Source organism: Spermophilus citellus (genome assembly GCF_964194105.1).
Source record: "Spermophilus citellus genome assembly, chromosome: 4".
NCBI lineage: Eukaryota > Metazoa > Chordata > Mammalia > Rodentia > Sciuridae > Spermophilus > Spermophilus citellus.
In genome coordinates, this window is record NC_138185.1 from 123,580,524 (window position 1) to 123,604,268 (window position 23,745).

The 23,745-nt window shown below is 34.2% G+C and overlaps 1 protein-coding gene across 4 annotated transcripts in view; it reads left to right on the forward strand.

The window, feature by feature from the left end:
- The window catches only part of ZNF280D (zinc finger protein 280D), a 108,299-nt gene that overhangs the window by 40,046 nt on the left and 44,508 nt on the right, over positions 1 to 23,745 (forward strand). For all 4 annotated transcript variants that reach the window (XM_081289643.1, XM_081289641.1, XM_081289642.1 and 1 more), the window contains 4 exons: positions 12,931 to 13,154; positions 16,628 to 16,785; positions 17,416 to 17,516; positions 18,457 to 18,603. In XM_081289643.1, the coding sequence (XP_081145769.1) occupies positions 12,931 to 13,154; positions 16,628 to 16,785; positions 17,416 to 17,516; positions 18,457 to 18,603 (630 nt within the window). The remainder of the gene's footprint in view (positions 1 to 12,930; positions 13,155 to 16,627; positions 16,786 to 17,415; positions 17,517 to 18,456; positions 18,604 to 23,745) is intronic.

Below are 23,745 nucleotides of genomic sequence, written 5' to 3' on the forward strand. Positions count from 1 at the left end.
TTGTTAATTTGGGTCTTCTCTTTCTTTTGGTAAATTAGATAAAAGTTTTTCAATTTCATTTTTCTTTACAAAGAAACAGCTCTTTGTTTCATTTTTTTTTTTCTTTTCTTTTTTGGTACCAGGGATTGAACTCATGGGCACTCAACCACTGAGCCGCATCCCTAGCCCTGTTTTGTATTTTCTTTAGAGACAGAGTCTCACTGGGTTGCTCACTGTTGCTGAGGCTGGCTTTGAACTCGTGATGCTCCTGCCTCAGCCTCCCAAGCCACTGGGATTACAGGCGTGAGCCTCTGCGTCTGGCCCCTTAGTTTATTCTTGTTTTTCTAAGACCTTGAGATTTATCTTAGGTTATTATTTGGGATCTGCTCCCCCTGCCTCCCTCAATATAGCCATTCATATCTATAAAGTATTGTTTTCACTGTATCCCACAGGTTCTACTATGTTATGTTTTCATTTTTATTTGATTCTTGGAACTTTTAAATTTCCTTCCTGATTTTTTTCCATAACCTACTGTTTGTTCACCAGTGTATTTTTAGCCTCAATGTTTTGATATAATTACTGCAGTTTTTCTTGTTACAAATTTCTGGTTTCATTCCATCATGATACAATAAGATACAAGTAATCATTTCAGTTTTTCTGAATTAGTTAACTCTTGCTTTATGGTCAAAAATATGATCTATTGTGTAAAAAGTTTCATGCACTGATGAAAAGAATATACGTTTTGCAGCCCTTAGATGTATATGTCTGTTAAGTTATTTGAACTGTGGTATAATTCACCCCTTATGTTTTTTTGGTTGATTTTATTTGGTCTGTATGGTGAAAGTGGGTACTGCAGTTACTCATTATTATATTAGGGCCATCTCTCCCTTTGTGTCCTGTGGTATTTTATAAAATTGGTGCTCTTATGTTTGGTGCATATATGTTTGTAATTGTTATGTGTCTTGATGAATTGTTTCCTTTATCAATATGTAATGACCTTTGTTTTTTCTGTTTTTGACCTAAGTCTGTTTTGTCATCTATGAGTATAGCTATTGCTGCTTGCTTTTGGATTTGGTTTGCTTACAGTATCATTTTCTATCTGTTCACTTTCAGTTTGTGTATGTTTTTGCCAGTGAGTTTCTTTTAGGATGTATATTATTGGGTCTTCTTTTTTAATCTAATGAGCTAATCTGCACCTTTTAATTGAAGAATTAAGACCATTTATGTTGAGAATTCTTATTCAAAGGTGTGTGTGCACTTTTTTCTTGTTATTCTGTAATTTTTAAAATTATTTTATTTGTACCAAGGATTGAACTCAGGGGCACTCAACCACTGAGCCACATCCCAAGCCCTGTTTTCTATTTTATTAGAGACAGAGTCTCACTGAGTTGCTTAGAGCCTTGGTAAGTTGCTGAGCCTGACTTTGAACACACAATCCTCCTGCCTCAGGCTCCCCAGGTGCTGGGATTACAGGCATGTGCCACCATGCCTGGCTGAAGTTTTTTCCTAGTTGTTTTGAATGTTCTATGTTGTGTTTTGCTCTTTTATTCGTCTTAGAGATTTGATGGTTTTATTAATGCTATTTGGTTCTTTCCTTTTTTTTTTTTCTTATTAGCTGTTCTAATCTATTCTACTGAAATTTATTTTTTCCTGCGTCATTATTTTTGTGTTAGTCTTTCTTCCTCACTTCTGTGTAGAATTCCCTTATGTATATTCTATAATGCTGATTTAGTGGTCAGGGATTCATTTAATGTATGCTTATCATGAAAGTTCTTTATTTTTCCTTTGATTTGGGAAACTTTGCTGGGTATGGTAATTGAGTTTGGCATTTATTTTTTTTAGGCCTTGAATTACATCATTCCTTGCCCTTCTGGCCTTTTTGAGTTTCTTCTGAGAAATCCACTGTTACTCTGATGTCTTTGTCTTAAAATATGACTTGACCCTTCTTTTTTTTTTTTTTTTTTTTTTTTTAAAAAAAAAGAGAGAGTGAGAGAGGAGGGAGAGAGAGAGAGAGAGAATTTTTTTTTTTAATATTTATTTTTTAGTTCTCGGCGGACACAACATCTTTGTTGGTATGTGGTGCTGAGGATCGAACCCGGGCCGCACGCATGCCAGGCAAGCGCGCTACCACTTGAGCCACATCCCCAGCCCTTGACCCTTCTTTTTTGCAGCTCTATAAATATTTTTTGTTAGGTACTTTTGGGAGTTTAAATATAATATGTTGTGGGTAAGCTTTTTTTTTTTTTTTTCTTTTTGTTATGTCTACTTGGGTTTTTGTTTTGTTTTGTTTTGTTTTGTTTTGTTTTGATACAGGGGATTGAACTCATGGTCACTCAACCACTGAGCCACACCCCCAGCCCAATTTTGTATTTTATTAGAGATAGGGTCTCACTGAGTTGCTTAGTGCCTTGGCAGTTGCTGAGTCTGGCTTTGAACTCGTGATCTTGCTATCTCAGCCTCCCAAGTTGCTGGGATTACAGGCAAGCACCATGGCACTTGGCTACTTGGGGCTCTTTATGTCTCTTTTACCTGGATATCCATGTCTTTTCCAGGATTTGGGAAGCTATCTTCTGACATTTGGCTGAGTAGACTTTCTGTGCATTCAGTCTGTAGCTCTTCTCCCTCATCCTTTCTGATCATACCTGTGTTTGGTTCTTTAATGGTATCCTAGATATCTTGTATATTATGTTCATTTTTACTGATTTTTTTAAAATTAGTTTCCGAATCTGATAACTCCTCAACTTTTTCTTTGAGTCTTGTTATTCTTTCTTTTGGTCTATCTAATGTGGGGCTTTCAAGTGAGTTTTTAAAAATCTGACTTATTGAGCTTTTCATTTCCAAGAATTCTGGTTGGTTCTGTTTCAAAATCCCTGTCTATCAAATTTCTCATTCATATCCTGCATTGGCTTCCTTAATTCATTCAGCTCTTATATCCTCTTGGAATTCATTGAACTGTTTTATAAAAAAAATATTCTTTTAATTTCTCTGTCAAGTAGTTCATCTACTTTTATATCTTTGGATTAGAGATTTATTAGAGATTTGTGAACCTCAGGAGCTATTCTACTGCCTTGTGCTTTCATATTTCTTGTGTTAGTATGTTGAGATTTGCTCATCTGCTGGGATGGATATCTTTCACTCTTTTCCACTATTTCTTGGTGAGCCTTGGGTTACTGGGTTTCTATTTAGTATTGAATTTAATTCAATTTGTACTTCCTTGTGTACTTTTCTGTGGCTTCTTTGGCTGTGGTTAAAGGTTTTTACACAATATATAATATGTCAGAGCCTAAGTGACTTATTTTCTTTATAGGACTTACAAGAGGGTAGTCTGTCTGGTATTTCAGGCAATTTTGCTCTAGACAGCAGTAGATATAGAGTGTACCCTCTGTGATTACTCCTACAGTGGGAATCGAAGCCCCTATCAGGCAGGTATGTGTTGGGGGTTTCCCTGGGCTTTGTTGATTTTGGCTGTTAACTTGGAAGCAGTTCTGCTACTGGCTGTTCCAATTGTGGTGATGTCCTGGAGCCTTTATCTTTTGTTTAGACTTTCAGGGCATTGCTAGTTGTTTCATGGGGAGAAACAATGGCCAGTTACAGCTCCCTCCACTGTCACACTCACCTCCAGCCCTATCAGCAATATGCTGTCTGATAAGGTATGGGAATGACAGATATTGAGGCCCCTCATAAGTATGGTGCCCATAACAGTTATGCTATTTCTTCTGTTCTTGTTATAGTAGTGAGTGTTCCCAAGAGGGACTTCAGATCCATCCCCTTGCCATGCTTGCTTGGGGACAGGGTAGTCTGTGGGCTTTTATTCCTCCTGTTCTCTAAGTTGAAGTATCTGCCAAGGTTTAAGTGTGGCTGGAGCAAGGCATAATTCCCCTCAGCTGGGTTGGGAGTGTAGCTCAGTGGCAGAGCACCCAGCTGATGTGTTCAACACAATCAGACTCAATCACTGCAAAAAAAAAGAAGAGGAACAAAGAAGAAAGAAAAAATGAGATAGATAAATAAAGTAAAATCCAACTAAAAACAGTAATACCACACAAATGAAAAGAAAGAAGAAAAATAATATTAAATAACATAAACAGTTAAATAATAAAAATAGAATTAATCAAAGGAATAAAATATAGTTGGAGAAAAGTAAAATAGAAAAGGGAGAAAGGAAAAGAAGAAAAATATTTCATATTAAAAAGAGGAGAAAAATACAGGCATGGTGGCACATGCCTGTAATACCAGTGACTTGGGAGGCAGAGGTAGGAGGACCAAGAGTTCAAAGCCAGCCTCAGCAATTTAGCAAGGTGCTAAGTAACTCAGTAAGACCTTGTCTTTAAATAAAATACAAACAAGGGCTGGGAATGTGGCTAAGGGGTCAAGTGTCCCCGAGTTCAATCCCCAATACCAAAAAAATAAGAGGAAAAAAGAGAAATAACCACAAAACAGCACATCAAAATAACAACAACAACAAAAACTTAAGTCAGGGGGCTGGGAATGTGGCTCAGGCGGTAGCACGCTAGTCTGGCATGCGTGCGGCCCGGGTTCGATCCTCAGCACCACATACCAACAAGGATATTGTGTCCGCCGAGAACTAAAAAATAAATATTAAAAAAAAATTCTTTCTCTCTCTCTCTCTCTCTCTCTCTCTCTCTCTCTCTCTCTCTCTCTTTAAAAAAAAAAAACTTAAGTCAGGTGTGGTGGTGTATGCCTATAATCCCAGTTATTCAGGAAGTTGAGGCAGGAGGATCACAGGTTCAAAGCCACTATTGAAGAGAACTTGTCTGAAAAAATGAAAAGGTATGGGGATGTAGTGCAGTTTTGAAAGTACCCCTGAGTTTAAAAAAATAAAATAAAATAAAACTATGAATAAAAAAAAAAAAAAGAAAATTTTCTTTTCCCTCAGGTGCCCAAATGAGCAGGAAGGATAGAAACTCTTTGTGCTGATCAGAGAATCTCTTTGTCTTTAGGTTGTGTGCTGCTTGGACAGAGAAAAGACTGGGGCTTACTCCTTTCTTGGTACTAGTCAGTTGACTGATGGTTTGTGGCTTGATTCAGTTGGAATACCTCTCAGCTGCTTTGTACACCAGAATGAGCTAGTGTGGAATGCAGAGTTCCCTAGAAACAAATTCTCTCTGGAGCTATTTGGGTTATGCACTTCTAGAGCAGAGCTGATGCTGACATCATGGCATGTCAGAATGTGGAACTCCCCAAATCTTCTCTTCAGAGCTTAGCACTTGGAGGGTAGAGCTAATACTAGCTCTGTGGAGTGTCCCTGTATGCCCCCCAAGGATGGAGAGAGGATATAGAGTCTCAAAGATCTGTGGTGGAAGGGATGGTGGTGAGTTCTGCATAATCCACAGCCCATGGTTCTGGTGTTTCCAGTCCTGGCTACATGTAACTGTTCGACTGTTCATTCCCCAGACTCTGAGAGCTAAGTCTGGCAAACTGCCAGGTCTAATGAGACGCACCTTCTGTTACTGCACATGCTGATTGCTAAAGCAGTAAGTAACCTCAGACAATAGGACCTTTTCTAAGATGGCTCCAAATTATAAAACTGAGAATATGCAAAGAAGTACAGGGGTCTTCTACAGAGCCAATTCAACATGCAAATTGTACTGTTGTTTGCTTAGCCTATATTTCTACAGGAGGCTGGATCCTGTGCCAGTCAGTTTTTTTGGGACTCTGTCTATTTCTTCTCTACCTCTGCTGAAGGGGCATACTTCCCTGGGATTGGCACTGGTACATTTTGTTTCATTCTGTCTTCCACAATCCATTTTATTTGGGCTTCTCCAAGTCTCTATCCACAGTTGAACCCTGGTATTTTCCCATAGTCATTCATCTCAGTGAGCAACTATGTTACAGTTATTTTAATTTGGTTTCAAGGAGATGCAGGCAAGTGTATAATGCCTCTAATCTACCATTTTTGGAAGATCTCTTGCTACTATGTTCTCTTAGTCACATTTATTTATTTATTTATTTATTTTTACTAGGTAACAAAGTCACATTATTAAAAATTAAAAATAGGAAGGAGTGTACCTGAAGAATCTTTACCTCTGACTCTTATGACCTGGTTGCCAGTTTTATATCCTTCCTGATTTTCTTTCCACATATACAAGTAGACATGAATGTTCTTATTTCCCCTCTATTTTGTATACAGTCTGTATACAAAATAGAATCAGTTCAACATGCAAAACACACTTCTGGGCCTGGAGAGATTGGCAACCTTCTTCCAAGTGTGACTTTTACATGTTATAGCATTATTTGTGATTACTTGTACTGGAAATAACCAAAATATTAAAAAATTTATGTAATGGAACACTGTAACATTTTATGAAAGGAGGGTATCTCTATGATAGATAAAATGGGACAATGTGTAAGATATACTATTTAACTAAATTAAATGCAATTGAATAATATATGTGTTTATAATAATGAAGTCTCAAAGCATAGTCACAAATCTAGGAAGGAAATGTTTAAAACTGGAGAGTTTTTCAGGCACAGAAAGACAAAATACTACATGATCTCACTCAGCGGGCAGTTTTAAAAAGTTGATCTCATAGAAATCAAATAGACTAGAGGTCATCAGAGAAGGGGACCAGTAGAGGGGGAAGGGAATAGAAATTGGATGGTCACCAGGTACAGTGTTACAGTTTTATAGGCACAGTAAATTCTTATGTTCTATGGCATAATAGGGTGAGTATAATTAACAGCAAAAATGTATAAATATTATGCGTTGATCATAAAAATTAAAAAATAGAAAACTGGGGACTTTTTTTTTACTTTTTAGCTTTTATATTTTTATATTTCAGTTAAAATTTAATATAATTTCCATAAAATAATGTAATTTTTAGATCAATAATTAAAAAAAACTTAAATTGAAGTTTTTGATAAATCAAAGTTCATCATATCACAGTTAGTTTTTTCCCAATGGAAAAATATTAAAATATCCTATAATAATTTATTTGATTCCATGTGTCAAACATAAAACTAAGCTTTAAATAAATACATTATTTCATTTATTCTTTAGGAATTTCTTAAAGTTAGACATTTTTCTCATTATATCATTAGTTAATTGGTATTCTATCCATACCTCTTATGGTAAAGCCCAAGTGCTGATGAATACTTTTTTTTTTCTTTAGCAAAAATGTCTGTAGGTTGTTTTCTTTACTATTAGGTAGAAACTTGAAAATACGTGTATGATATAGTAAGATATACTATAGATAGTGAGGTACACTAAAAATAATAAGTAAATTATTTGCTTGTCATATAAACTTTTCCAGAGTATTCATTATAATTTTAGTTTTTATTTACATTAATTTTGACTGGTACATAAAGCATAAAATTTTACGTATTAATGGGGTGTGATGTTTTGATATTTGTCCATTGTTTAATGTTTTACTCTGCAAACATTTATCAATTCTTTATGGTGAAAACTTTAAATTTTCTGTCTTTTTAAAAAATTTTTTTTTAGTTGTAGGTGGACACAATGCCTTTATTTTTATTCATTTATTTTTATGTGGTGCTGAGGATTGAACCCAGTGCCTCACCTGTACCAGGTGAGCGCTCTACCACTGAGCCATAATCCCCACCCCTTTTTTCTGGCTTTTTTTAAAGTGTACAGTGCATTATTGTTATCTATAGACACCCTACTATGTAATAATAGCATACCAGAACTTGTGTTCCTATCTAACTGTAGTTTAGTATCCACTGATAAAACTTTTTACATATCCTTATCTTCACTTATTCAACTTCTTCTGTCCTAGATATATAATCACATCTCAATCCATATCTTTCATTACTTAGCTGATATTTGTGATACAGAAGAATCTAGCTTTCATAACTGTATCATGAATGTATCCTTAACATTTTAAAATGTTCAAAAAAAGTGTTGTTGTTTTTTTTTTTTTTTTTTTTTTTTTATTCTAGTGTTTAGTGTTTGTTGTTTGTTTTTTGTTACTTTGTGTTTTGGTACTGGGAATTGATCTCAGGGGCTCTTTACCACTGAACTACATTCCAGTCCTTTTTTTTTTTTTTTTTCAACAAGGCCTCACTAAATTGCAGAGGGTCTCACCTAGAAAGTAATAAGCTTCTTTTTCTTTTCTTTCTTTCTTTCTTTTTTTTTTTTTTTTTTTTTGATACTGGGGATTTAGGGGTACTTTACCTCTGAGCTACATCCCAGTCCATATATATATATATATTTTTTTTTTAGACTAATATTTTTTAAGATTAATAATTTTATAGTGACATAACTTACTATGGAAAGTTTGAGTCAGTCTTCTCTGGTGTACAGTGTATTCTTTTGCCTTTATATTTGTGTCTTCCTTTGTTTTAGCACAGTTTTCCTGAATTATATTTTAAAATATTTATTCCATACAGTTGTGTGTCCAAAATGAATTTTCCTTTGCATGCTATATCTGTCATTTTCTCTCTAATCCTAATCTCTCTTTTTTTAAACCTTGCTTTTCTCATTACTGGCCTCTCTTTCCCTTCTTTTATTTTGCAGTATCTGTTTACTACTATTCTTGTCTCTAATTTATCTTAGCTCGCTGTTATTCATTTTTCCCTCTCCTTTTTCCCTTGATGTGCTACTTCTTAATCTCTCTCTGGGGGTGAGGTGGGATTCTAAAGCAAGTTTATTTCTGTAGAAAGGGCATGTTTTGTGTTTGTGCACAGGGAAGAGGAAGAGGAAACCTAGGTGTTCAGCCTCTATTTTTCCTCTTCTCAGAACCCAGTCTCTAAGTTTTCAGCAACATCATGCAGTGCTTTAGCATTCTTACTGGGGACCAGAGATGTTAGGATCATGAAGTGTCAGACTGGTCAACAAAAGTCATCCAGGCTTCATGGTGGAGGTGACAGATTTCCAGGTCCAGGAGATGACCTGTTGTTGGTGAGGGGTCCTGATTGAAGTTGAGCAAGAGACCAGTCTTGTGCTGAGGCAGCCACAAAAGACCTGGTGCAGTGTCATATTCTTCGTTAATTGTGTGGCTGCTTTACCCCACACCTGGGCCTGGAGCTCCAAACGTTGCCCCAACAGGCTTTCCTTGGTCACTGAATGGCAGAAAACTTCTTGGTTGTGTGAGACTGTTCAGAGGTCACTTACATCAATGGCCTCAGGGGGTGGGATGGAGAAGAAGGTACCCTCAAACAGTGGATAGTTTCTTGTGGGCTCCATGGGCCTGGGACTAGGGTATAGGCTCTAGAGAGAAACCCACATGGGGACACATCTCCTCAGCTTTGCTGTCTGCTCCAGGATAACATTTTCCTGATGTTTTGCTAGAATTGTTTATATTCCTGTTATTAGCCTCCTTTTATCTGAAAGTATTTTTGTTTAGATGAGAGCCTAGATTTCTAGTATAGTCTCACAGCCTGCTAGTTGGGTTTATATAATTCTTTGCTTGGCAGAAGACTTCCTGCAAATGCAGTGTGTGTGTCTGCTTCTTTCTATAGCACTGCCTTTTCAGCTTTCCTTTCCTTTTCCAAAGTAGGTCTGGGTTACTTCTTCTGCCATGCTCTTGACCAGCTTCTATATCCGCGTTTGCCTGCCTGCCTGCCTGCCTGTCTATCTATCTATCTATCCTTGCACTTCAGGATATGCCTATCATGTCACCTCTTTCCTATCTGTGTTTTTTTTCTGCCTGCCTGCCTGCCTATCTATCTATCCTTGCACTTCAGGATATGCCTATCATGTCACTTCTTTCAGGATATATATTTAAATTGTCATATTTATGTTTTTCTTTTTTGTTGTTGTTGTTGCTGGTGGTGGTGGTTTTGTTTTTTTTTTTTTGTTTTTTTCTTTTCTTTTACGATGCTATGGATCAAACTTAGGGCTTTGCACATGCTAGGCAAGTGCAGTACCACTGAGCTATATTCCCAACTCCCTTTACTGACACTTTCTAAGATCTTTTGGATTCTTTTGTCTTTGATCACTTTCTGACTACATGCTTTCTTTCTTGGATGCTTTGGGTAGTGCTTTTGTATATTGTGGTCTCTGGATTTTCTCTGGATCTACGTTTCAGTGAAAATCGGGTTTGTGGAATTTGGTTGTTGGTGGCTTTTGGATGAATTCCAATAAGTGAGGAAATGTTGACTTATGTAGGATGTTTGTATGAGAAGTCCTATTTTACTATTTAAAAATTGCATTCCATATCCTTTGCTCTGAAAATTCTACCTAAATTTTTAGGGCACTAACAAAGCTATGGAAGATGACCTATGTATTGGGAAATGTAAAGATGAGAATAGCATTAAAGGCATTTGATATTTGTAGACTAGCCAGCCCAGGAAAATAAGGCTGTGTGAAGGGTTGTAGTAAAGGGTGAGAACTAAAAGGGTTCTGGAGCTGAACAAAAGATAACCAGTTGATTTTGGACAATAGTTCACTGTCGTTAGTGCTCATTTCTTAAGTTTCTTTCTTGCCTGTCTTTTTTTTCCCCTCCTGTAGGCTATTTTGCTCCTTCCCTTCTCCCTCATTCACTATAGCCATTGTCCATGTTTGGTTGTCAGCAGTTTATTATTCAGCTGTTTTTCATAGGGATCTTAAATATTGCTTAAAAAAAGTTACTGTGAGGGCTGGGGTTGTGGCTCAGTGTAGAGCACTCACCTAGCACGTGTGAAGCGCTGGGTTCGATCCTCAGCACCACATAAAAATAAATAAAATATAAAAATAAATAAAATAAAGGTATATATAGTTTCCAACTACAATTTAAAAAAAAATTTTAAAGTTACTGTGAACAAGATTTGTATGTTAATTTTTAAAAATCTGATCCTATCTTTTCTGTAAAAGAAAAAAAAAGAACAGCAAGTAATTGATTATATATTATATATATTGTAATTTATTACTCTAGGTCAACTTTAATTTCAAATTAGACATTTCTGGAGAATATAAACCTTGAAACATAATCTATCATAAACTATTTTGTAGATTTCAGAAAATAATCAGGTGCTAAATATGACTCAGAATAACTTCTACTAAACACCAGATCTTGTGTTTGGGACACAAGATAATCTGCATTTCTTATTAGGAAGACTTTTCTCTATTATTTATTTTTGTGCATTATAACTTCTTATTATTGTTTGAGATCTTACTCCAAGGAAGCCTGCAAATAAGTGAGGAGTTTTGTTTGTCAAAATGGTGCCAGTGATACATATTAGTAGTAGTAAGAAGATACACATTTTGAGTAATTTTTCTATTAATGCTAGTTGTTTTATTCCCTACCATGTTTTTCTTCATTTATCCTTAAAGTAAAAAGTAGCATTTTTTTAAAAGAAGGAACTTAGTCTTGTAAAACTCCTTAGAAATAGTCTGAATTTCCTAAGTTTGAGCTCTCAGATATTATGTGATATCGCAAGAAGAATCTAGGAACATAAATAGCAAAACCTTTCTTACCTCCCTCTTTATGTTGTATTTCTATTTCAATTATAATTTATTCTGAATGGAAGACTACAGAGATTCATGTTGTATTAGAGAATTAATCTATTTGTCCTAATTTTGCATATGGGTGAAACCTCAACTCCTTAACATAGGTTAGTTATACCACTTATTTGTGGCCCATTTTACTTAGTATTTTTTTCTTTGTATCTATTTTAGATTTTGTGTGTGTGTGTTTTTCCTTTTCAGATTTATAAATTGATAAGTAAAACAAAATAAGTAAAATGCAACCTTGAAAGAAATGTTATAGGTCTGTCTTGGACCAGAAAGGCCCACTGTCCCTTGTAATACAGAATGTTCCACCAGTTGTCTAACATTTCACATGTGGTAGAAGTGGATGTTGTTATCTTAGAAATGAAATAGGTGTATTGAGAGTTTAAAATTTTCTTATGTTGATGCCAGTTTAACACATAACACATATAGAAAACATTTAAGTTGTAAAAGAATTACCGCTTGTTAAAAAATATAACTTCTAGGGCTGGGGCTGTAGCTCAGTGGCAGATCTCTTGCGTAGCATGTATGAGGCACTTGGTTCAATCCTTAGCACCACACAAAAATAAACATAAAATAAAGGCATGCTGTCCATCTACAACTACCAATAAATAAATAAATAAATAAATAAATAAAATATTAACTTCTAGGCCCTATCTCTGGACATTGTAGCTTAGTTGTTCTGAAGTGAGGCCCAGGAATTAGCATTTTAACAAATATTATAATACACATCTTCCTGAGCTTGCCCTTTAAGTAAAAACTATACAACTGAATGTTATGTGCAATAAATGAATTAGTTCTATCTTGTTGAAAAAGAAAAGCTCACATATGAACAAATTCCATATTAAAATCAGTTTATGTGACATTGTGATTTTACTCATGAAGAGGTAAGTTTCCTCTTCAGATATTTAGCATTCTAGATTTTAAGATGTAAAAACACTTTTCTTTTATGCTTAATGTAAAAAAGTGGATTGTTTTCTTTTCTTTTCTTTTTTTTTTTAAGAAGGAAGATTAGTTTTATATATCTTTGCGTTCCATACCTTTTCTAGTACCTTGAGTCTAAGAAATGGCAGGTTAGTTGTGTCAAAGTCTAGTTCCATTCAGGTTTTACAAAATTTTTTGTGTTACTTGATAATTAAAAATATACATCAAGGCATATGAAATATTTCTTTCTGTACTCTCGAAATAGATGTGAAATGAATAATTTTCGACCAAGCAACAAATTATTATTAAATAGTTACACCTGAACAGATAAATCGCATGGTTATTAAGGAATGGTTGTTAAATCTATAGCCAAGTCCTGTTTAAGGGTTTTCATTTCTTTTTGAAAAAAATTTTTTTGTTTATTAAGACAATAAGTGTTTGTCATTTGAGTTTTTTGAATATGTATGTGCACCACAAATTTTTGGTGACTATTTTTCCAGATGTATTACCAAGCAGAGTTTTACATAGCCTGGCCTTACTTGTAACCACAGAATACTTTTTTTGCTTTTTTTTTTTTTTTTTTTTTTTTAAATAAGGCTTCTAATTTTTTTCTCTTTCAGTATTGTTGTCCAGACATGATAAATAACACTTTGGGACTGGCTAAAACAGAATTTTCAAATACAGCAAATACAAATAAGACTATTGATTCAGAGAAAGGAAAATTGATCATGTTAGTTAATGACTTTTATTATGGAAAACATGAAGGAGATGCCCAGGAAGAACAGAAGACTCACACAACCTTTAAATGCTTCAGTTGCTTGAAAATTCTAAAAAATAATATTAGGTATGTAAATACTTATTTTTATTTCTATTTGAAAATTAAAATGCTACAAATATAAATGTTGTATCTTTAGGTTACATTTTCCTATGCTATTCTAGATAATAGACAAAGGCAAACTTTGTTTGTTTGTGGTTGAAAAGCTTTTGTCATTTCTTGTATTTTAGAATTTGACACCAGGATCTACTTATTTGTATTTCTTTCACATTTCTTAAGATGTGCAAAGTTTATTTTAACTTAAAAGAAAAAAAATAAGTTCATTTTGTTTTAGCAGTGAATCTTTTAGGTAGTTTACATTTTATTTTTCTTCAGTTATAGGAGGAAGCACTTCAAAAGTGTCCAGTTTTGAACTTCTCTATGCTTATCTTAATGCTCAAAGCTTTCAATTCATATTAAGAACATTTACCTAGTGCGAAAAGTGATCTATTTTGGGGGATGGGGTTACTGGGGATTGAATTCAGGGACACTCAACCACTGAGCCACATCCTCAGCCCTATTTTGTATTTTATTTAGAGATAGTGTCTCACTGAGTTGCTTAACACCTCACTTTTGCTGAGACTGGCTCTGAACTCGAGATCCTCCTGCCTCAGCCTCCCAAGCCCCTGGGATTATAGGCATGTGCCACCAAGCCCAGCCAAAAGCCATGTATTTTAAAGATATACCATTTCTAGGAGATGTGTCTGCTTTAATTTTAAAATTTGACACCTTTAACAATTAGAGATTTCATTCACAATGAAATTTTGAAGAGGTGTACACAAATGTTTTAAATTTTAGAAACTTACTTTGTAATTTTTGCATTACATGACATACTATAAAGATATCTTATGTGAGTAACAAGAACAAAATAACAAGATATATTGAATGATATTTTTCATTGATTATATGGCATGATATTTATAGTATATAAGGTTATTTTCTACCATTTCATTATAAAAATTTTCAAATACTCATCAAAAATTTAAGTCTTAATTTCAAAGTAAGTTGCAGATATTAGTGTACTTAGACAAGATATGTGTGTGTTTGTGTGTACAAACATACATATATATGTGTATATTCCATTTACTCTTTATGACTATCACCTGTAGCATTTTTAAGCACGTACTTTCACGTCTGGGCCCAGCATTTATTTGTTTTCTTGTCTTCTATGATATGCTCCTATAATAATCATTAATGGTTGCTTTATGGTAGTACCTCCTAGTTTTTCCAAGTTCTTTCCCATAACTTCTATCATATGAATTTTCTCATTGCTTTACCTCCTTTGTGACACTGTTAACTGCCATCAAGAGCTAGTGATCCCCATTCTTTAACAGAAGGGAAGTTGTGCTTTGACACATAACACTGAAACAGTACTATAATAGAACTCTACCACCTATTTACATATTTTTACCATTTTAATAGTAAAATATGTCAGAAATCATGTTAATAGATGCAATGAGGGCTGGGGTTGTGGGTCAGCGGTAGAGCGCTCGCCTAGTATCTGTGAGGCTCTGGGTTCCGTCCTCAGCACCACATAAAAATAAATAAATAAATAAAATGTATTGTGTCCAACTACAACTAAAAAATAAATATTTAAAAAAAATAGATGCAGTGATACGCATGGAAGTGTGATTCACTGATTTAAGCTCCTTCTTCAAATTAAATATGACACATGAAAATGGGAAATTCCTTTTTTCAGGAATTATTTCAGGAGACATAGGTCTATATTATCAGAATATTTAGAAATTTTCAGCATGCTCCGTTTGATAACATCCAGTGATTAAGCATTTAAAATATATTGGTTATCTGATAAATGTAATCTTAAAGTAAAGTACCTCATAACCAAAATTAAGTGTATTATGTAACATTGCTTTGAATTTTTCCAGTAAAGCTGGGAAAGCAAATTATTTTTCAAGGATGGTAAGAAATATACAGCTCAAGATTTCTACTCTGTTCTGTTATTATCATACTGTAATATTAGTATTTTACCCCTTACTTATTGTTAGAGTCTGTAAACAAGTCAGGATGGCGCCTGGCATTTTGCCAGAGGGAGTGGTTTGTGAAGTAACGCCAGCGAGCCATTAAGTGTGGAGATTCCTTATTGGTTGACTGCTGTATCTAGTTTATGTTAATTAAGATAAGCTGTGTGGAATGTATATATAGCCCTGTTGTCCTATAATAAACGGCTCCCACTTCTGCTGTATCAATCTACACAAGTTGCTCGTCACCCCCCGGTTATTTTGCTGCAGCCGGACTGTGGTAACTTATCAATGAAAACAGGTATATTTCATTCTTGAACATGATTCCAAGAAGTTTGCCCTTTTTGTTTCTCCCATTTCCATCTGTTCATTTGAAAAATATGAACTCCAGATTGGGCTTATTTAATAATTGAGAAAAATGACTAACTGATTAAAGGATTCTTTATATAAATATACTTAAGTGCTTATGATTTTGAGCTAAAAGATATTGGCTTTGCATATGTAAATACTTAACCAAGACTAGGATTTTTTTGGTAGGTGTTGTAGAGCTTGTGTTAAAAAAAAGAAGAAAGATATTTTAAGGTGTAGCATAACTTGCTGTAAAGAGTAGTGTGGTAGAGGTGTAAAAAAAGAGATATATGTTATAACCTTCTTGATGATTGTTATCCTGATTGATGACATTATCATCAATGTTAATAGTTGCAAGATTGTTTCATTTAGGGCTTCAAAATGAGTAATTGTAAATAGCTGATCAGTCCAAAAATTGTTGTTTTGATTGAATAACTTTTATTTTCAAATTCAGCAAAAAGCTTCAGTAAGCTCTTCTAAATAAGTATTCTCATTTATACTACACTCTCTGCTGTTGAAGGTCATAGTTCCTTTTCATAAGGATCCTTTTAGGGAAGCTGAAATAGCAGAATGTAAAAGTGAAAAATGGACCTTTCTTATAAAGGGCACAGTCTGCAAGTTAAAATGAACAGTATGTGCTAACAGTAAGCCAGTATCATTTTTTTAAAAAAAAGTTCTTGTAATTGTAGGCATTAAAATTGCTATTACATGCATTTAGAAACCAAGACACAAGTAAAAATACCAGTAATTTGTCTTTTAAGCAGCTGGAATCTATTATATGTCTTCACAGTCTTAAAAGATTTCTCTCATGACTCTAGCTGTTTTTGGTGGTAGGGTTTCCTTTCTTTCAGTGTTTTATTTTAAACTAAAAATAGTATTTAAGGTATAGAAAACAAGCCTGCTCTTTTACCTTAAATTTTTAAAAATAATCTGAAGTAATGATTGAGTTAGAAAATGAGTGATATTACAGTAATATTATTTTGAAATAAATTTGAAAAAATTTACTGAGCCACATAGAAAAGGCAATATTTAAAATATACTCTTTTCTAGAGGACTTTTAAGACATTTTGGATTTTGAGTAATACTTGGTATTTTTTAAGATTAAGACTCAGAGACTTATTGGTGAGATTTTGTTTTTAAATCTGAATTTTTGCACCTGTTGACAATCATTTATAGGTTTATGAACCACATGAAACATCATTTGGAACTTGAGAAGCAGAGCAGTGAAAGCTGGGAAAACCACACCACCTGCCAGCACTGCTACCGTCAGTTTCCCACACCATTTCAGCTACAGTGTCACATTGAAAGTACACATACGCCCCATGAATTTTCTAGTAAGTTACAGTTTCATTTAAATGTTGAATATTATTGAATTTGAAGATAGAAACTCTGAGAAAACCTGAGTAACTGTAAGAAAAATAAGAAATAGACTCTGGAATTTGGGGGCAAAATGGAAAAATTAAGTTTTAACTTTTAGAAATTTTGAAATAAAATTTGTTACTAAAATTAAAGTCCCTCTGGCAAGTAATTCATTATAGTAATTGCCTTGGCATAATCTGGGCATTACATGTTGGGGATTCAGAAGCCTCAAATCATATATATCAAATGTGAAATCAGTGTTCTTCATTTAAACTTTAAGTAACTATGGTTGTAGTTAAAATCAGTTTTTGAAGCTAAGTAGCTTGAGTTTAAATACCAGATCCTCCTTTTGTTATAGCTATAAGAATTGAGACATGAACTCTTGAAAAATGAGGATAATAGAAATGCCTTCCTCATATGCTGTTATAGGAATCAGGTGAGTTAATTTAGGTGAAGTGTTTAGGAATGTGCTTGGCAACCAGTTAACAAACTATATGATTGATCACTTCTGCTGCTGCTGCTGCTACTACCACTATTTATATAAATTTGTAAAATAATTTTTTATATCTTAAAATGTAATGCCTTTTCCCCTCTCTCACTTTTAGCCATTTGTAAAATCTGTGAATTATCATTTGAAACAGAACATGTTCTTTTACAACATATGAAGGATAATCATAAACCCGGTGAAATGCCATATATCTGCCAGGTACATACACATTTTTATTGTGTTCTTTTAAGTGGTGTGTTTGTTGTAACTACAAGATTTAAGCCCATTAAACCAGAGGTCAGTACATTTTTTTCAGGAAATATTTCAGGTTTTGATGGTTTACTGTCATTGTTGGAAATAAGCAACTCTGCCATAGTAGTACAAGGGCATGTTCCAATAAAATTTTATATATAGACATTGAAATTTGATTCCATAAAACTTTCATGTGTCATAAAATATATCAGTGTTTTATTCTTCAATCATTTAGGTAAATTGGTTACCAAAATTAAAGTCCCTCTTATAAATAATTTATTAGTGGAAGGCATAACTCATTCATTATATGAGGGGTAGGCAGTGAGCTGCATTTGGCCCACAGACTGTTGCTTGCTTACATCTGTGGTAGTCAAAGAAGAGCCCAGCTAGACATTCAGATGGACATGTCTTACCATACAGGGAAGAATGTAGGTGTATACAAGGGAAATTTGAAATGCTGTTAGTTATAAAGAACCCTAGCAAATGTTTTGTGACCAGTATTTTTCCAGAATTTGAAGGAATAGGAAGACAAAAAAGTAAAAGATTAATTGCCACTACCATAGTGTGGGGTCCATTTACAGTCTAAAGAAGAGTGCTGTTTTTGTAGCAGAAAAAGCACTTTATAAGACAGGAGGTGCCAAAACTTGAAAATTTCAGTCAAGGTAGTGATAGATGAACGATCTGCTAAAAAGTACACAACCTAGTTATGTTTTGAGAAGAATTCTTTAATTTTGAAAGATAATTTCTGGGGTTTTTTTGGTGCTTCTGTTAGTGGAATTTTTGGGTGTATAGGCATCAGCAAGAGTAGTAGTACACAGTGTTCTAAACAAATGATCCATAATTTGCTTTGTAATTGCACATCAGTTATAAATTTTTGAATCAAACAAAACCTTCTTTCTATTTCTAGGTTTGCAATTATAGATCATCATCATTTTCTGATGTGGAAACTCATTTTAGAACATCCCATGAAAACACTAAGAACTTGCTGTGTCCTTTTTGCCTCAAAGTTATTAAAATTGCAACACCCTATATGCATCATTATATGAAACATCAGGTGAGATTTTCTAATTCCTGTTTGTTCATATTATCTTAGTGAAAAAACAGGTTAAGTCTTGAAACACTGATTAGTTTTATTCTGCAAAGGAAGCAGAGTTGTTCCAAAAAACCCAATTAAATTTATAATTTATGTTGAATTATTTGTGAAATTTCCAGTTCTTACCTCCTTTCCAGTGGTGGTGTAGACCATAAATAATGAAAGTTGTGAAAGATGACTAGAAATAGGCAACCAAGGATTGAGGGGGAAAAAAAAAAAGGTGAGTGAAATAAGCAAGTGGCAGTTAGGTCCTAAGAGTAGATCTGGGAATGATTTTGAAGGAGTTTTCAAGAAGCAGGGTGGGGGGGATATTACTTTGAACTGAGGAAAAAAAAGATTGAGGACACATAACCTTGTTTTCCTATTCCTTTTCAAACTTTATTTCCACTTTCTAAAGCTCTGTTATAAGAAAATATGTTGTCATTGACCCAGGTTCGTCCTTCACAGCTACAAGGCAAAGGAAGCTGTTGATGGGTTGATGTATGAATTCTGCCAGAGAACTGTGTTTAGATCCTAACTTCTTTCCTGGATTACTTCTGCCAGTTCTGCTATGTAATTTTTGGAACTCAGCATTAGTGCTTGGAATTCTGATGTTATGCTTATTGTTTTTTTTTTTTCTGAAGCAATTAAATTATCCCTGTTTGTGCTAAAAATGTTGATACAACAGTGTTTTTGTCAAAATCAGAACCTAATGGATTTATTGCACCTGATCATATAATCAGGTTTTTCTAACTCATTAAGCATTTCCGTATTATTGATTAAACTGGCACACTAATTTATTCACCATTGGTACTCACCTTGCTATGAAATGCAGTTGGTAGATAATCATGAAAGGTAGTAATTTTTAATTGGGAAAGATGATAAAAGTAGCATTTCCAAATGAATTTGGGATCGCCGGTGTTGTGACTGGGATACCACCCATCCTTGAGAAGTTCTGGGAAGATCTTTTATTTGATGGTCCCCCAACAGTATTCCAACAGGTGTTAATAGGGGTTCTCCCAGAATTGTCACTGGTAAATAAATTTGGTAAATGCCTGGATTTAAAAAATTAAACAGTTTTGTTTGTCTGTTTTTTAAAACAGGACTTCTCAGAGCTTTTAATATGCTAATGGACATTGTAAGTCTCCAAGCAAAAGATATAGTATGTATCATTTCCCAAACTTATTTGACCACTGAACACTTTATTTGAACATACCTATTAACATTCCTTGATAAAGAGTTTGGGAAACATTGTCCTTGGTACTCTGTATTTCATCTTTAGCCTTTAATTTTAAAAGGGAGAGTAAGGTATAAACTATTTTATTTTGAGGCTTTTTAATGTAACTATCCCCAGATGCTTTACTAAGCTCTACATTGAGTTACAGACATGAAAATAATGATAAGATGTGTGGAGCCAGTGTGTGGGGTGTACAATGTATTCTATTTATTTTTTTGTGGTGTAGGGCATTGAATGCAGGACTTTGCACATGCTGAGCATGTGCTACTAAGTTGTGTCACCAGCCCTAGGCTATGTTATTTAAAATCAAACCTTCATGCCTGGAGCCATCTTGACTTGCCATGGGTTCCTAACTTTTAAAATTTTTGTTTGGTTTGTGTGCCTGGGAAGTAGATAGCCAGCAGTAAAGATAGGACAATCTATTAGTAAGAAAGAAGGATCATCAGGCATCCTCCAATGTATTTATAATTTGTGTACTTGTTTATGAAAGACTGGGAAACTTTTAACAGATGACAGTATAATATCAGGCAATAAAAATTGTTGATTCTGTGTCTCTTTATGTTGAAGACCTCACTTGTAATTGTTTCTTTAAAAGAATATATTGTTATGTCTTGAGTAATTCTAGAGCAAACAACCCAGTTCATGACTTTTATGATATAATTTAAGAATTTCTGATATATTAAGTAAGCTTATTAGATAAAACAATAAGCAGTTAACATATAGTAATCACCATATGGTATCAGGGTACTTAATCCTCACAACCTATATATGTTTTATAAATGAGGAAACGGTATAAGTGAAAGTAACTTGCCTAATGTTGCATTGTCTCATAAAAGGCAAAGACAGAACATGACTTTAGAGCACTAGTTTTTACTGCTGTCACGGAGTTGGATTTTACATTGGCATTAGATCTAAAGATAGAAATTACATATAGTAAGAATTACCCTTAAATCCCTCAAGACTCTCAAAAAATTCAGTACAGTTATTTTTCTATACTCTGAATAGATCATTATATCTTTGATTGAACATTGTTGTTATTAAAAACTGTGATACTGTATCTTCATCACCCTTAGCACATTAAAATGCATATGTACATAACATAAGAGATGTGTAAGACTTGAGTCCACCTCAGGGAATTATAGATTGATGTTTTCTGTCTCAGCATTTTGGATAAGTGTGCATTGAATGAAGTAGCAGTCATTTTGAACTAGTTAAATTATACCTGCCACTCATATATTTTTCTGCATTAGTCTCTTGCTTTCTGCTTCACTATTTATTCATCCAACAAATATTTAGGATGCCTTACTGTATGTCAGGAACTGTTTTAGGTATTATATAGCAGTGTGATTTAGGAATTGGTACTGTAATAAAGATAATAAGTTTGTGTGAATGTGTGTTTGTATATGCTGGTGATAAGTATTGTGGGTAGAAAATAAATGTGGAAAATAAGGAGTGCCAAGCACTGGGGAGGAGGGTTTGCTCTTTTATATACAGCATGGGCATTAAAGGGCCTCTTCAAAGGAAATTAAGAAGTAAGCCATGTGGGAGAGGTAACATTATGTAGGCAATGAAGTGAGTATAAACCAGAGTTACTAATAAGATTGGCAAGGAGGCCATTGAAGCTAGAGCAGAGTTAACTAACAGAAGGATTAATTGTAGGAGATAAGGTTGTAGCAATTTGTGTGGACCCAGAGTCAGGACTTTGGAAAGCTCCTGGAAGATTTTAAGTGAGAGACCTGGCATATTTCAAGAATTATCAACAACCATGGAGAGAATAGATCACAGGGCAGAAAAAGACATGAAAGGAAGATAGAAGTTGTTTTTTTTTTTTTTTTTTTTAAACCATAGTCTGGGTGACTTGCCCCAGTATGGTAGCAGTGGTTGGAGGTAATGACAAATAGGAATGTTATCAGTAGTCTTGAAAGTGAAGTTGGCAGGTTTTATTAATGTATTAATTAGAGAGAGAAAGAGAGAGATGGGGCAGGAGGGGACACTGAGTTTTGTGACTTCAGCATTTATAAGAATGGAGTTTTAATATTCTAAGCTATGGAGAAAACTGAGCAAGGAACAGATTTAGGATGGTAGGAGAGGGATATAGGAAACCTAGAGTTTAGTTTTGTCCATGTTGATTTGAGAAGCATATAAGATGGCAAGTAATGTTGCCAAATAAGCATTTGGGTAGGTGGTATTTAAAATCATGAAGCTGGATGAGGTAACCTAGTAAGTGATTCTAGTAAAGAGTTCTGGGAAATGAATTCTAGTGAACTTTTGTTCTGTCCTGTTGTTCTGGTATCTGTTTCTTGGCCAAGTTTTTCTCTCTTTTTTCCTCCTCTTCTTTGAATACTTTATAAGTGAATTTGTGTTAAGTTGCTTATATCTATGATATAAGATAGTGCACCACACTGCTAGTCTTAAGATACAGCTAAAATTATTCTAACATGTTGTTCTTACGTATTGCTTTGGACATTGTAAGAACTATTTTCTGTTTTTTTTAAAATATTAATTGACATGTAACAATTGTACATATTTGTTGGAAATAGAGTTATAATTCAATACATGTTTACAATAATGTATAAGTTCAAATTAAGGTAATTAGCATTTCCCTCAAACATTTATCATTTGTGTTGATAACATTCACATAACTCTCTTCCAGCTCTTTATAATAATATATAAATTATTATAAACATAGTCACCCTGCCATGCTGTTGGACACTAGAACTTATTCTTCCTATCAAAGTGTTTTGTTTTCCAGTGTCTGATCTCCCTCATCCCTATCCCTGCACCTTTCCTAGCCTCTAGTGACCACTTTATATACTTCTGTGAGATCAACTTTTTTATCTTGAATGTATGAGTGAGAACAAATGATTTTTGCGGGGGGAGGGTACTGGGAATTGAACCCAAGTATACTTCACCACTGAGCTATATCCCCAGCCCTTTTCATTTTTTGAGACAGGGTCTTGCTAAGTAGCTGAGGCTGGTCTCAAACTTGAAATCCTCTTGCCTTAACCTCCCAAATTCTGGGAATACAGGAATGAGCATTACACCCAGCTGAACATGTGATATTTGTATTTCTATATCTGGCTTTTTTTTTTTTTTTAAATGAAATGTTTGCTGTGTGCTAGTAACTTTGCTAGATACTTCTCTGTACATTACCTCAGAGAAGTATTACCTTAAATTTTATGAAGAGTTGCTTGTATTTAAAGGGAAATAGTGATGTGTCTGGCAGAGATACAGCTTTGAAGAAGATATTTTGCATGTGTTATTCTAAATTTCTATATACATAAGCATGTGTATATGAAATATATTTTTTATATTATTGAGAATATATGTGTAAAGATTTCAGTTGATATTATACAGTAGGAAGAACACTGGATCAGGAGTCTAGTATTGTTATTATCTAGCTATGGGAGAGGGACTTAGATTTCTCTTGGGTTCTATTTCCCATCTGTAGAATGTGATAGGACCAGGATATTAGGAGGAACTCAGGGAGTTTTCAACTGGAACATAGGTTGTGATCAGTTATATTTTATGCCTCCGTATCTATGTTGTCCAGTGTAGTAGCCACTGGCCACAATCACCTGTGTAAATTAATTAAATACAATTTAAAAAATTTAGCTCCTCACTTTCATTTGCCACGTTTCAAGTGCTCAGTAACCATTATATGGCTAGTAATTACCATGTTGAACAGCAAAGCTCTAGAGCATTTCGTTATTGCAGAAAGTTTTATTGGACAACATTGCTTTATATAACCATTTTTGTAACTTAACCTTTGAAATGTCTAGTTAGATTTACTTGAGTTGAGAGAGTGTAATTTACTTTACCAACTTGTCAAATGATTGAAAATAGCAAAATTTTAAAATAATTTTGACATTTTCTAAAATTAAAAC